Source organism: Schistocerca piceifrons, chromosome 3 (genome assembly GCF_021461385.2).
Source record: "Schistocerca piceifrons isolate TAMUIC-IGC-003096 chromosome 3, iqSchPice1.1, whole genome shotgun sequence".
Classification (NCBI taxonomy): domain Eukaryota; kingdom Metazoa; phylum Arthropoda; class Insecta; order Orthoptera; family Acrididae; genus Schistocerca; species Schistocerca piceifrons.
This window is the reverse complement of record NC_060140.1, coordinates 557,549,532-557,563,980: the sequence shown is the minus strand read 5'-3', so window position 1 is coordinate 557,563,980 and position 14,449 is coordinate 557,549,532. Positions and strand designations below refer to the sequence as shown.

Genomic DNA, 14,449 nt, shown 5'->3' with positions numbered 1-14,449 from the left:
TACACAGGGAGACATTTTACTTGAAAGCAGCTTTCCCGGTGTCGGCTGACAAATACGATAACGCAGTGCCTGTGTTATTCCGACTTATGATGCGAAGTTCCTTCATACATGTATGCATGAGCAGGAACTTCGACGTCTATAGCCGTTATGAAAGACATGAAATGTATTCGCAGTTGCGATTATTGTTTATCATCAGCTGCATAACGGAGTAACGAGAATGAAAATTTGTGCTGGACAGGGACTCGAACCCTGTTTTCTCTCTTTTCGCGAGTGGTTGCCTTCCCATATGACTATCCGAGCACGACCCGCAATGACACCCTAACTGCCATGTTCCCACAACCTGTACTTGTATATCCATTTTGTATATTCACGTACTGGTAAGCCATTCTACTTGAAAGTCGCTACCCGGTGTCGGCGGATAAATAGGATACTGCAATACCTGTGTTACTCCGAATTACGATGCAGTAGCACAGTCATTGCATTATCGTATTTATCAACTGACAACGGACAAGTGACTTCCATCACTTCCGCGAAAATGATGGTGAAGCATGTATTTGAACCGAACCACTGCGCTACAATATTGGGTACAGCATCAACATTAAGTTACTTATTTTGATTTTCATAGTGTTCGGTTTTCTTTACTATACAGAGGAAATGGCGTGTACAAGCGCATTTCATTAGTTCCCAGAGTGTGAAACGTGTGAGGACTGCCCAAAGCAGAGAAAGATTATTACTGCAGCTTGCCTTTGACAGGATCGGTCGAATAAAAGTACGATACCTAACTGGAGTCTTGCAACATTCATGCGTTACCTAACATTTTGATCTGTATTTGCACAAGCATTTGGTGCGATTGTTATGTATTCCAGTTTATATTTCACACACGCTTAAAAGGGGGAAATGGCGAAAAACGTAGTGTACTTTATTTAACAGTCATCGATAACACAGGGTGTAGCGGCTATAACACCAGATGCTTTTGTATGTGATACCTTCATACGTTAACGCATCATTGTGTTAGTTGCTTTTGTCTGTGTCGAAGAGTCTTCCCCCAGATATGTCACAGACACAGGGTGTAGCGGCTATAACACCAGATATTTTTGTATGTGATACCTTCATACGTTAACGCATCATTGTGTTAGTTGCTTTTGTCTGTGTCGAAGAGTCTTCCCCCAGATATGTCACAGACTTTACGACTTGACATTTTCTTGCAGGGCTGTAGCTGCACCACTAGGTGGATTAAGCCTGTTACTACAGATGTACCGGTTTGTGTCCACGTGTCCACAGTTCAGTACCTGACCTGCCGCCAAGGGGAAAATAAGCATCAGAAGCTTGCACTTGCCATATGTAAGCAACCTAAAAACGTACATTATTATTATATAAGTGAGGTAAATACTGAGGCAATGTTGTTCAGATCACCATACTTAGTCATCAACAGAAATATCTGCATTTGTACCTGTTGCACCCTGTAGCTAACAGTAGCAGCTGCTGTATGTGCACAAGAGACATTAATTCTATCCGTGAGTATTTTTCAAGAAAAAATTTTAAAAATCATTTTATTCGTGACGGGCCCATTGGATGCATCGGCGCTGCCACAGATTCTGAGTGGATGGTGGAGCAATTTTTTGTAACATTTCTGGACCATTTTATTAGGCAAGCTAGACCAACAAAAGAAGCTCCTTTCCTACTACCGCTGGACAACATTCATCCCATTTCGGTATAGAAGCTTTTAATAAATGTAAGAACGCTGGTGTACTACTTCTGTCATCTCCTCCCCACTGTTCTCACAAATTACAGCCCCTTGATGTAAGCGTTTATAGACCTATCAAGAAGATCTGCTCCAGGGCAATCGATACCTGGTTGAAAGAAAATCCAGGAAAGACACTAACAATTTCTATTTTCCCTTCATGTACAAACAAAGGACTTCTCACAATTTTCATACCAGAAAAAATCACTTCAGGATTCTCTGCAACAGGCGTATTCGTATTGGAGCCAGAGAAATTCCAAGAAAGTAGTTTTTCTGCATCTTTTGTGACCAATAGGCCAGTTCCAGGAGAAAAATTCTCAGAGTCTCTGGCTAGCTCCGAGAATGTGGAGAATGCTATTAATTCTGTTCCAGGTACTTCAGCGGAGAAACATTTTCCCTTGGACATACTCGCCCTTTCCCTTAAGCTGGACCAAGGAATGAGAGCAACCGTCGAGTAAAGAAGAAGAAATTTCCTGTCTTAACAGACACACCCGAAAAACAGGCACTAGAAAAAGAAAGAAAGAAGAGAAATTACTAGATGGCACCGAGGAATGGAAAGAGAAAAATACCTGATAATGAAGCAACAACTATCAGCAAAAAAAATTGCAGTTTCATCCACCTTCTGAAGAAGAAGAAGAAGAAGAGAATTATTGTTTGATCTGTGGAGATGTTTATAGAAAGGGAGAGGAATGGATACAGCGTACTAAATGCAAATTGTGGTCTTATTGGTCGTATGCGAATAATGATCCTGTCTACGTTTGTACAGACTGTGGACAGAATTAAGACGCTTCTGTCATGTCAGATATTTCAAACTGAGTAGTCTCTTTTCAGTAAAATTTTAGTATGTCGCAACGTGTCCCGTGGCGGGGTAAATTGAAACACGTGTCAACCTTTCCCCTATACTTTATTGTAGCCATTATAATGGTCTAATCGGACATTTCATTTGTGGTTTTTACGTGTAAAATATGAAGTCTCTCAATACTATTTTCAAATTTAATCAGTTTGTAATAAGAAAATAATAAAAATTTGTATCTCTTTTTTGTTGCAACGTGCCTCTGTCTTCCCCATATACTGGGTATTTCCGTAGGAGGTTGCAAAAATTTAAGAGGACGTAGAGGATGCTCCGATGTACAATTTGAGGTGGGGAACCTGGAGTCACAGAAACCAGCTTAAGGAGATAATAGGAATAAAATCACATTACTGTGTTCTTTTTTACTTACAATTAACTGCAAATACCATCACTGACACAATGAATGTACTATATGTACTGTAGCTTACAAAATGTGCTGAAACCGATGGCCATCACCCTCAAGGCAAGCATGGCAAGATTATGATGGACCCTGACAAATATCCGTGGTGTGTTTCGAATCACATCACAGACAGCTACAAATCTGGCAGCTAACTCCGTCTCCTGTCCACTGAGGTCTTGAGCTATCCCTATAGGAATTAATCAATGGGATTCAGGTCAGGTGACCTCGCATGCCATGGAATAGGTCGCCCCCTTCCAATCCAGCGACCAGGAAATATAGCACTGAGATGTTTGCAGACATCCACACAGAAGTGAGGCGGTGGACCGTCACAAAAAAAAAAAAATGGCTCTGAGCACTATGGGACTCAACTGCTGAGGCCATTAGTCCCCTAGAACTTAGAACTAGTTAAACCTAACTAACCTAAGGACATCACAAACATCCATGCCCGAGGCAGGATTCGAACCTGCGACCGTAGCGGTCTTGCGGTTCCAGACTGCAGCGCCTTTAACCGCACGGCCACTTCGGCCGGCTGACCGTCACATTGTATCCACATTCTTCCACGAACAGCCAAGGGTAAGTTCTCTAAAATCTCCGGCAGAACTCTTTGCACTAACCTCAAGTAGAGGTGGCCATTCAGACGGGTCAGTAGACTTCGTAGTAATCAGGCTCGTCGTCCTTGTTTCGTTGCAGGAACTAAAGACTGTACATGTAAATAAACAGCACAGTACTTGTAAACTTGTACGCAGGTGAGTTGTAAATAAGCTGGAAAACAGTAATGCTAAACAGCGGTAGACAAATTTACCTCCACATATCCTTAAGCTGCCTGCTGCGACCCCACGTTCCCTACCTCAAACTGTTCAATGGATCATTCTCTATGTCCTGTTACATTTTTGCACCCTCTTACGGAAACACGCTGTATAACGTAGAGGCTTTTTGCTAACACTGAACTTAATATCCACTCAACCATAAAAATTTATGTATGTTTTTCATAGTTTTGCTTCATTGCATCAGACGGATACGGGCGTGGTTATAGACCAGAACTCCATCTATTTCTGACACCGTTTGAGCGAATTTAAGATTGTGCTTCATCTATAATGAACGTGATCTTGGTCAGATGGTTAATTGTAACCGTTCTCCCCATCTTCCCTGTGGTTCATATGGCTCTGAGCACTATGGGACTTAACATCTGAGGTCATCAGTCCCCGAGAACTTAGAACTACTTAAACCTGACTAACCTAAGGACATCACACACATCCAGGCTCGAAGCAGGATTCGAACCTGCGACCGTAGAAATCACGCGGTTCCGACTGAAGCGCCTAGAACTGCTCGGCCACCGCGGCCGGCTTGTATCTTCCCTGTGACTTGTGTTATGATGACACAGAGGATTGACACGGAAGAATGAGACAATAACCCATGTGTCAAAAGCAGTCATATCTGTGGACGTAATAAAAGCTGTGAATGCGTTTCAAGATACACCTAACAGGCACAAAATTTGTGGACTACTAAATTATTTATTTAGCGACATGTTTCGAGTTAACTTCATCATCAGGCTTTACTGGCATTACAAAAATACCTAAGTGTATACAGATATTGAAGTTTGATTACATAACTGTTGTGATCTTCCTGTGGATAAACAGAAGGATAACCTAGTATGAGGCGATGTCACTTTGTATGTTGGTCTATTTGTTCACATGAAAATATAAAAAAAAAACAGTGACTCATCTCGTTCATGTGGTGTAGCATCCTTCTTGTGATGTGATAAGGTATCACTAGTTCCACGGTTTTCTTGGGTTTCTTCATCACTGTTCACAAATTCGTGAGGGTGGCTTTGTAACAAGATAACATAAAACATATCAGCACTGCAGGAAACAAGACCGCGGTCAAAACAAGGTTACTTTTGATTTGACTATCGATATGTCGATCCTGGTGTTGTCCATTCTCCAGCTCTGTTCCGAAGTATGCAGTACTCTGAGGTCGTTGTGTATTGCAACACTGTGTCCTGTTTTATTTATATGTTTCGCTATAGCTGACTTATTAGGTTTGTCCAGTCTGAAACAGTCGGTAAGTTCTTTAAAACGCCTTTTAAAATTTCTTCCCGTTTAGACAATATAGTATTTGTTGAATAAATACATGAAATTTTATACATTCCTGATTAGCTCAGTTTCTCTGAAGGTTGTATGATGTCATGGACCAGCCCGTTTCTTAAGCTGTTGTTGGTTACAAAAGTGATTCTGATATCTACGTTTTTAAACAGCTTAGCTAGTTTGTCTGAGATGACCCTTAAATATGGTACTGTTATATACTCAGATTTTTGTATGCTGTGGGAGGGAGACGTGTTTGTTTGTTTTTGTTTTTAGTTACGCATTTTGAGAGCGCATATTTTTCCTGCTCATGATAGCCGTGTATTTAATAGTATTTATGTATGTCTCCTAGTCAGCAGCATTGAATCGGAATTCCTGCGCCCTGTTTAAGAGGGATCTGAAAGCAGGTTGTTATGTGACTTTGGGTGTGTGGAAGATTTATTAATGACAGTGTCTGTATTTGTTGGTTTTCTGTACATTGATGTTTAGGGTCTAGAAATTTATTTTATTATCTTTCTGGTGATCTGTGGCGAAATGAATGTTACTGCGTAAGTTATTGGACCTGTTTAACAGTGTTTCTATTTCTTCATTGGTGCCATTATGGACAATTAATATGTCATCTAGGTGTCTGCAGTAGCGCACAATTTTCTGGATAATTATGTCCTTGTTGTTCAGAATTTTATTTTCGTGGTGATTGATGAAATGATGAAACTTTTGCTGTGATCCCGCTGAGAGGACTTGCCATCACTAGGCGTACCTCTTGTTTCTACATTTGCCACTGAATGTGAAATAACTGTGGGAGAGGACCAGTTCTAGCAAATTCTGTTAGTTCAACTGTTCTGGCTGTGGACATAGTTTACATTTTAATAAGCTTTGTTTGATTATATGTACGGGTTCTTTGATTGGTATGCTGCTGTATCAATTTAGGGAGTATGTCAAGGGAGATGTCCTTTGCTTTGGGTGGAATCTAAAAATCTCTGATAGCACGTGAGATTTCTTGTGTGTGATTATTATGAAAGAACTCATGTATCTTACCTACATATTCGCATTTGGCAATGATAACTACTTAGGGTCATCTTCAGATTTCACTGTCAGTGAAAAATTTCGAAATTAATCGTAGTATAAGACAACTCAAGCTAGATATTTATTTTTTCTGTAGCTCCATGATATTTGATTCCATTACTTATTTTTCGTTTCTTGTGTACCTAGTCTTTCGCGTTACTTTCTAGAGGTTCCAAATTATTGCAGATTGCATAGTTTGACTAAAAGTAACATATTATTTTAAAGTTTTAATAACCGCGGTAGTCTAATTTGGTATTAACGAAATGTTAAGGGCGTTTTTAAGTTCTCACATGTTGGTGATGCGATTTTATTTGTGCATGTGCTTCAATTTTTCGGCAGTCATTTCAGTCCAGTTTTATGTGAAATGCAGTGTCGGATTGTGTCAGTTGCCGTTGGTTGGACTATCTGTAACACATGTTTCAAATCACGCTGCAAGACAGTACGAATACCGAGTTGAAGTAGATGGCAAATTAAACTTTGCTGCAACAAAACTCAGTCGCTGTTTCTTTGTACGAAACTGCATCACGTGACAACGTTTTTCCAAGATGCCACACTGTCGTAATTCTTACCTGTAAAATTGAAGTCGTAGTTGAGGTTCAGGTCGACACCTGTACAATTCTGATAGGGCTGAATGTTCTTTCTCCATAGACGATCCTGTAAACAGATGAACCGAATATTTCACAGAGTGCTACCATCTATGAGAATTATAGCCTCTTAGCAGTAGTTGAGCAGTCAGGTACGTTATAATTAATTATAGCGTATCTTCATAACATCAACAACAATGAACAGAAAAAGAATAAGTTTCTTACGATCCTATGTAGCTATGTATCTCATTAAGTCATTTACCGGGTACATTTCACACAGTATTTTTAGACGTATATCTGCAAAATTTTCACAAATCTGCCAAAAGGAGATGTTACATGATATATTAAAAGCTGAGCTGGATCGGAATTCAGAGCGAGACGATGTGTCACATTTCAAAAGCTTTTATTTTCTACTTCTCTGAGGTTTTTACAACAAGATTGAAACCTTTAATTCTTCTGATATTAATTCCGTTTAATATTAAAAATTTTGATGTCATGTGCCTCCTTGACAACAAAAGAAAATGAACATAAGATTAGATTTGAACACGGTGCACTAAATTTCTAAAATCGTGCTCTTAGCTACTGCTCTACAAGCACACTTCCTTTTATGGCGCTAGTAGTCTGATGAAATCGCTTCGAAACTTTGACCGCCATTTCATTGGCAGCTATTGAGTGTTGGGACGTAAAGTAAAATAGGTACCCCTCTATTTTCATCCTCCTATCACCGTGCCACGTTTGAACTTGGTGACAGTGGCGGTAATCAATTGTGAGAGTTTCGGGTGATTACATATTCCCGCATACTGTCGGTTCGAGCATTTGGATAGCGACAGACATGAAAAAAAAAAAGAAAAAGAAAAACAAATCTAATAGGCTTTAGCCTACACTTGCACTTCTATTTTGCCAAATGATCACCGGTTGCGACAACAAGTACCATCATCAGTCTGTCCTACGATCAAAATTCAACAGTGCTCGATTAAAATATACTTTAGAAAATATTTACGAAATATTTTTCCATTTGATAGCTAAACTATGGCACAAACTCCACTTTTAAAATACAGGGAACCCCTACCTACGGTGCGTAATCACTAAGCGCTTACCCAAGCAAATGTGTGAATGTACGAGTAAGTGAACGTCAATTCTGTAGAAGCGAATAGCCACTACAAGTAATGAGGAAGCATGTTCCACAATGTAAGGAGTTTTTAAAAGCTTTTAGTGCAAAATAAACATTTTATTTATCTTCTGAACTACAGTTTACTGTGATGTTTTATTTTCTACATACACATCTAACTGTTAAAGGGATTTTTATGAATGAGCAACAGCGGTGACGGGCTGCCTATATTTTAATGATTCACTTTGAACCATATTTACATACAGAAAAACATTTTATCAGTACTTCCGGAAGTGTATTTCAGTTGTGCAGTGTGGTGATTGCGGCCCTGTGTTGATATGAAGATGGTACATGGCACCGAAATCTGTAGTCATGGGGCGAAACAAAGGGTGTGACAGTAGATTATAACAAATACAAATTTCTGTGTAGACTGATGTTTACATCTGCATCTACATCTGTAATTCACAAGCCACTTTATATTGTGATGCAGACGGTAATTCTTTGTCCACTGCCACGTCCCCCACCCCCCACAGCATCCATCCAGTCGCGAATAGTGCTCACGAAGATTGTTGGTAATCCTGTGTATGCGCTTTAGTTATTCAGATTTTACGTTCATTGTCTGTATGACGAAGAAATGTGTTACTTAATTCTTATTGGAAAGTAGGTTCACGGAATTTTAACTTTAAACCACAGTTTGATGCACAGTGCCTCTTGTAAAGTCTACCATGGGAGTTGGGTGAAAATCTTCGTGACACCTTTGCACTTACTGAATATACCTGAAACGAAGCGACTGCTCTTCTCTGCTGCTTCTGTCAATCGTCCTAGTCTGATGAGAATATTCAGGTGCCTAGATACGAGAGTTTTGTAAGGTATCTCCTTCGCGGATGGACTACGCTTCATGAGGATTCTCCCAATGAATCTCTGTCTGACATCTAACTTACCAACCATTACTTTTAGCGGTCGCTCCACATGAAATCTCTCCATATGATTACTCTACTGATTGTTCCGAAATAGCGTAAGCATAAAGTAATGTGTATTTGGGCGTATTGATGCGCGATACGTTACATTGGCTTATACTGAGAGTCAGCTGCTAATCAATTACCAGGCAATGTCCCTCTGCAGGTCTTCCTGCATTTCGCTACAGTTGTCTAGAGTTGAGACTTCAGTGCATACATAAGCATCATTCGCGAACATCCTCAACGTGTTTCCGGTGTTATGCTCTAGGTCATTCGTGCATGAAGGGTGAATTACCTAAAACCCGCTCCGCAAATATTGCTGAAATGGAAAGTGCTATTGATGAGCGATTTTCACAAAATGGATTGGTAGCCAGTCAATAAACAGATTGTAATAATACCTAGAAAGTTCATTTTTTGTGGGAACATACAGATTTTTGAGTGGAGGAACGCCTCCCAATATTAACAAACAAAACATAGGTTAAATTAAATTATCAATGGTGTTTGTTGCAGGATTACGAGGCAATAATATTTTGAAAAGTTCTTACAATAACACTTGTACAATATCTGTAGTGTTACACACCAAAGAACAACGCAAGTGTATACACTAGTTACGTGGACTGTGACCGCTAAAGGGACAACTGACCGTCACAGGTTATGTTCAAAACGATCATCGGCAGTGGAACTATCGCTAAAAACCTACTCAAATGCTAGCGTTTCAGCGGAGATTCCCGATCAAGCTGCAGTAATGAGTCGTTGCATATCACCGGATGTAGTTGGTATGTATTTGTAGACAGCGTCTTTCAGCTTTCCCCGCAGAAGAAAAAGTCTATAGGTGTGAAACCCGGGGAACGGGCCGGCCAATCCAACGATTTGGAAAAAAATACATGAAGACGTACTGTAGTAATTCGTGCACCGTGGGATGGACAGCCATCATGTTGGTCTCACATGTCATCTTAATCTACAGAGCAACGTCTTCTAGCAACCGTGGAAGATGGTCTGTTGGGAGGCTGCGATAGTTGTGCGCGGTCAGTGTTCTGTCTGTGAAATACGGGCCTATCACCTGATGTTTCACTATCCCACACCACACGTTTACACTCCATGGATGCTGAGGTTCCACCCGAAAAAGCCAACGGGTGTGGTCAACAGACCAATAGCATATGTTTCGCTGGTTTATCTGGCCATGATTGGTAAGTGTGGCCTCATCACTAAACAAGATACGTGGTAATCTAGAGTAGCTCGTCTTAAGGCCCATGTAGAGAAGTTAACACGATTCTCATAATCGTTTTCATATAGCTCTTGATGGAGAGAGATGTGATAGGGATGGAAACTATGTCGATGGAGAATGTGTAGGACGTTTGCCTGACTCACGCCACTTCCTCGTGTGATTGCGTGGGAGCTAATGTGCGGATCAACAACAGCAGCAAGAAAATTAATTTCCCTCTCTTCTGTCGTCACGTATTTCCTTCTGTTACTTTGCCTAAGTATTACATTACCACTTTCACGTGACTGGTTGAAAAGTTTTATATATAACTGCCGAAATGGTTGACGTCTATTGGCATATCTTGCCGCATACACCGTGCCAGAACAGACTGCATTCTTCCACACAGTCCATACGCTATGAGCTTACCGGATTTTTCTCCATTCGTCCACCCAATCGTCCACTCACGACCAGCTGCTTGGACTGTCACACACTAACTGAATGGCAAAGCACAGTATACTCAAGGAGCACACAAGCACACTGTATGCAAACAAAAGAAAAGCGTTGTACCTAGCAACTACCCTGCTTGAATGGCGTACGCAACTGTCGGTGTGTAAACTTTTGAAATAGTATGTCTAGTGAAAGACTCCCACCAGAATCGTGCAACACACGACACTGACAATCTGATTTACCATAATGTTATTAAAGTCAATAGGCATTGTTTCTTTCAAGAGAGCGTACGTTTGCACAAAATATACATTTTCAAAGTATTGTTGCAGTTTGTTTATTGGCTAACAATGCCAGTTCCTGACTACCAATACATTCTGTGAAAACCGCACATCAGAAACATCTTCCATTTCCGCAATAGTTGCGGTGCAAGTTTTAGATGATTCATCTCGCATGCTGAATGATGACGGTCCTGTAATACTCTCTTGGGCTATGTTTGAAGGTACCTTTAGGTACGAAGATTTCTCTCCGGTAAGATTCATGTGATGTGTTATATTTTCTACAAATGCTCACTCTATTGGCAAAGCTCGTCTTATATTGAGGACTCACTAGTTTCGTTCATTCCGCGATATTGCCGATCTGTATCGAATGTCTTCGGAAAACCAACTAGCACTTCAAACTAGGCGCAGTTGTCTAGTACCTTCTTTGTCTCGTGGATGAACAGAGCGATCTGGGTTTTACACGATCATTGTTTGTGAGTTTCATGTTGATTCACACAGTGGAGATTTTCAGTCTTTGGAAAGGTTATCACATGCGAGTATAACACAGACCGGTGCCACTGATGTAGGCCTATATTTGTGTGCGTCTGTTCGACGATCTTCCTTGAAAACAAGAATGACCTGGGCATTTTTATATTTTTTTTTCCAGTAATCTACGTTACACTGCAGTTACAAGACGAGCAGATCCTTCGCATATTCCATGTAGAATCGTATAGGTATACCATCAGGTACAGACTCTTTTCTTCTGTAAAGTGATTTTTATTATTTTCCTGTATCACACTTGAGAGGATTGAAAGCTGTAAACATAGTACGATATTCCTCAGCGAAACAATTTCGGGCAAGGGACTTTAATATTTCTACTATATCTCTCTCATCTTCCGTATCTGTGTCATGGCGTTGGTCCGTTTACTGATTTAAACTTAGACATAAACATTTAAAGATTTTTTATCAGATGTAGTTAGAATTTAGTTTTGAATTTACTGAACGCTTCACACATTGTTCCCCTTACGCAAATTTCGTCTTCGTTCAGTTTATGATTGTCTGTGAGACTTCAGTTTAGTCTAAATCTGCTGAGAAACTGTTTTTGTATCTGGATGGAACTTTCCAACACCATTTAGGAACCACTACAGTTCTTTCGAATCCTCACAATTTTCTACTTAAATAGTGAGAATTAGATAGTGAGATAACCAAGAAATAACGATTTATATTAAAGCATCACAACAATAGGAACACTGCTGAGATTATGTCCCATCTTTTGTCAAAATACGTGATTTATTCAATTTGGAAACACAACATGTTTCAGAAAGAAAATTATGAAATTCTATAAACAGTGGTACCACGAATCATTATTTTCGATAATTTCACATAAGCATCATACATGTAATGGATATCCGTTTATTCTGCCTATGTACTAATCTGTGTCCTAAAAGTGTTACGCTAATAGGCCTAGTCAAAAATCAAGCGGTAAAACTCCACTAACAGACATGTAAGACCCTCCGCTATGCAGGCCATGGTATAAAAATCGTAATTACTGCAGGCGCTCATATTTGTATGTCTATGTCGTAGTAGAGTCTAAAAGCATTGTTTACAGGTCTTGATAACGAGAGCTTGTTCTTCGCGATACAAGTTGTATTTTAAAATTAAACGAATCACACATTTGGACAACTGGTGCTTCATAATCTCTGCGTTGATGACTTGTTACACGTACACAACGGGCTTCGCAATGGATGAAACCAGAATAATTTCAGTGGAAACGTTAACTTCGATATTCCAACAACGACTTGCAAATCTACACTGATTGCGTAAAGACAAAGCTGATTTACGAATACATCATAAAAGACACTCAAAAGAAGAATTATGTTACAAGCAGTTACTCACTGTCGTCCAGGTATAGTTGTACCCATCAGGATTGCTGGAGGGCAAGATGTTGAACGTGACACGGGTGATGACGTCCCTGACGTCTGAGTCGTCTGTGGTTAAGATCTCGTTGATGAACCAGTTCATGCAGGCGGTGGCGATCCACTCATTGCCGTGCATACCTGTGAAGTTAAAGTTAATTCAACGCCGAAAGGAGGCACTCCATCGGCAAAATTTTTGAAACCCAACAATACTGCCACAGAGACTTCATATTCTCACTCCTTAGGGGTATATATTAACGGACAAAAAAAGTAAAGCGCCGAAAGACGTTTTCGGATGTCAATGTAACACAGTACACGCACACACCATTAACCGGTATATAATTCATTACAACTGCGATTCTCCTTGAAAGGTAAAACGGCCATCATAGTGCTCTGATGTTGTTCGCGTTTAGTGTTGTTACCAGGTTTAGTAGGATATACAAGGGAGTGAAGAGCGTCATATGTTGATTACGTTAAGTCGTATGGCATTAATGACTGTGAGATCCCGATGGATAGGTTTAGTTACCTAATTGGAAACATTTATCCTATCTTTCGCGCACGCAGGTAGATTTCCTTCGCGAAATGTGAGAGTTGTATGGGTAAGTGTACTTGTTAAGTACAGGTGACTATAGTGTGTGTTCGTGGAGTGTAGTGTCGTATCGTGTTGTCGTCTCTAACACGACGATGAGATAAGGAAGAGGGTGAAAATGGGAGCCAGCTTATAGCTTACACCTCTCTAATAACATAAAGGAGCCCGCCCAGCTTAACGTCTCCATGTGACAGACGGATCACCATCAAGTGTCGCATGCCTTCATTTCACGAAACACTATCGAGAGGATTGGTATTTAATTCACGACATCGGCGCAAAGGCTAATGATCGAGAGGATTGGTATTTAATCCACGACATCGGCGCAGAGGCTAATGGTCAGAGATTTTACGCTAACAACCCTTCTGCCCTCCACCGTAAAGACAATGGGGAAATGGTCAAAAGCACGCGACGTAACAGGGCGGCCACCCATTGAAGTATCGACCGCATCAGACGGTGTTAGACTTCGGTGGTCTGATGTTAACTGGTGTAACAACTTGGCACGGCCATTCAAGACGTAGAGTGACCATTGATAAAGACACGGAGACGCCGCGTGCTCGTTTGAGACAGTGTTACAGCAACCGACAGAGTTTGATGGGGATTCATTGTGCGTCTCCATATGGCCTGATAGTCGAATCGTGCAGCATCCTGACCTGTGGAGCATTTGGCTGTGACACTGCCCAGGCGTTCGACTTTATGGGAATGTGAGGACAGGCGTGTTATCGTCGAGGTACCAGTCGCCCACGTCTGACCAGAAGGGGGGATCGCCGTATTGTGCATCAGGAGCATCGTTAACCCATCGTATAGGTGCCTGCCATCCTACAGCAGCTGCACCTTTGGTTGGAGACACCAACCGGACTATGGAATTATCTTTCCAAATGTAGGTTACAGTTAACACCACAACACAAAAGGTTGAATTAGGAGTGGTGTCGTGACTGAGAAGCAGGTAGTGGCGATGAATGGCGTCGGTTTATACTTAGCGATGAATAGTGGTTCTATACTACCCTGGATGATCATCGTCGGCCAGTACGTTAGCGACCTGGGGAGAAGTCACACTTTTCCAATCTATTGGAGAGACACAAAGTTTTTGCTCCTGGTGTCATGGTTTGGGGAGCCGTCTGTGGTGACGTAAGGACATGGATGGCAGCGATTGAGGAAACACTGATGGCACAATGGTGTGCCACTGTTATCCTCCATCCTCATGGTTATCTCTCGTGTGGCAGTATTGTGCTGCTATTTTTCAGTAGGAAAATGCTCGTC

The 14,449-nt window shown here is 40.9% G+C and overlaps 1 protein-coding gene across 1 annotated transcript in view; it reads right to left on the bottom strand.

Annotated features, from left to right (window-relative positions):
* Window positions 1-14,449, bottom strand: part of LOC124788833 (zinc carboxypeptidase-like) — a 121,801-nt gene that overhangs the window by 28,838 nt on the left and 78,514 nt on the right. The window contains exons 6-7 of the mRNA XM_047256115.1: window positions 12,584-12,744; window positions 6,704-6,788 (exon numbers count right to left, since the gene is read on the bottom strand). Coding sequence (XP_047112071.1) covers window positions 6,704-6,788; window positions 12,584-12,744 — 246 coding nt within the window. The remainder of the gene's footprint in view (window positions 1-6,703; window positions 6,789-12,583; window positions 12,745-14,449) is intronic.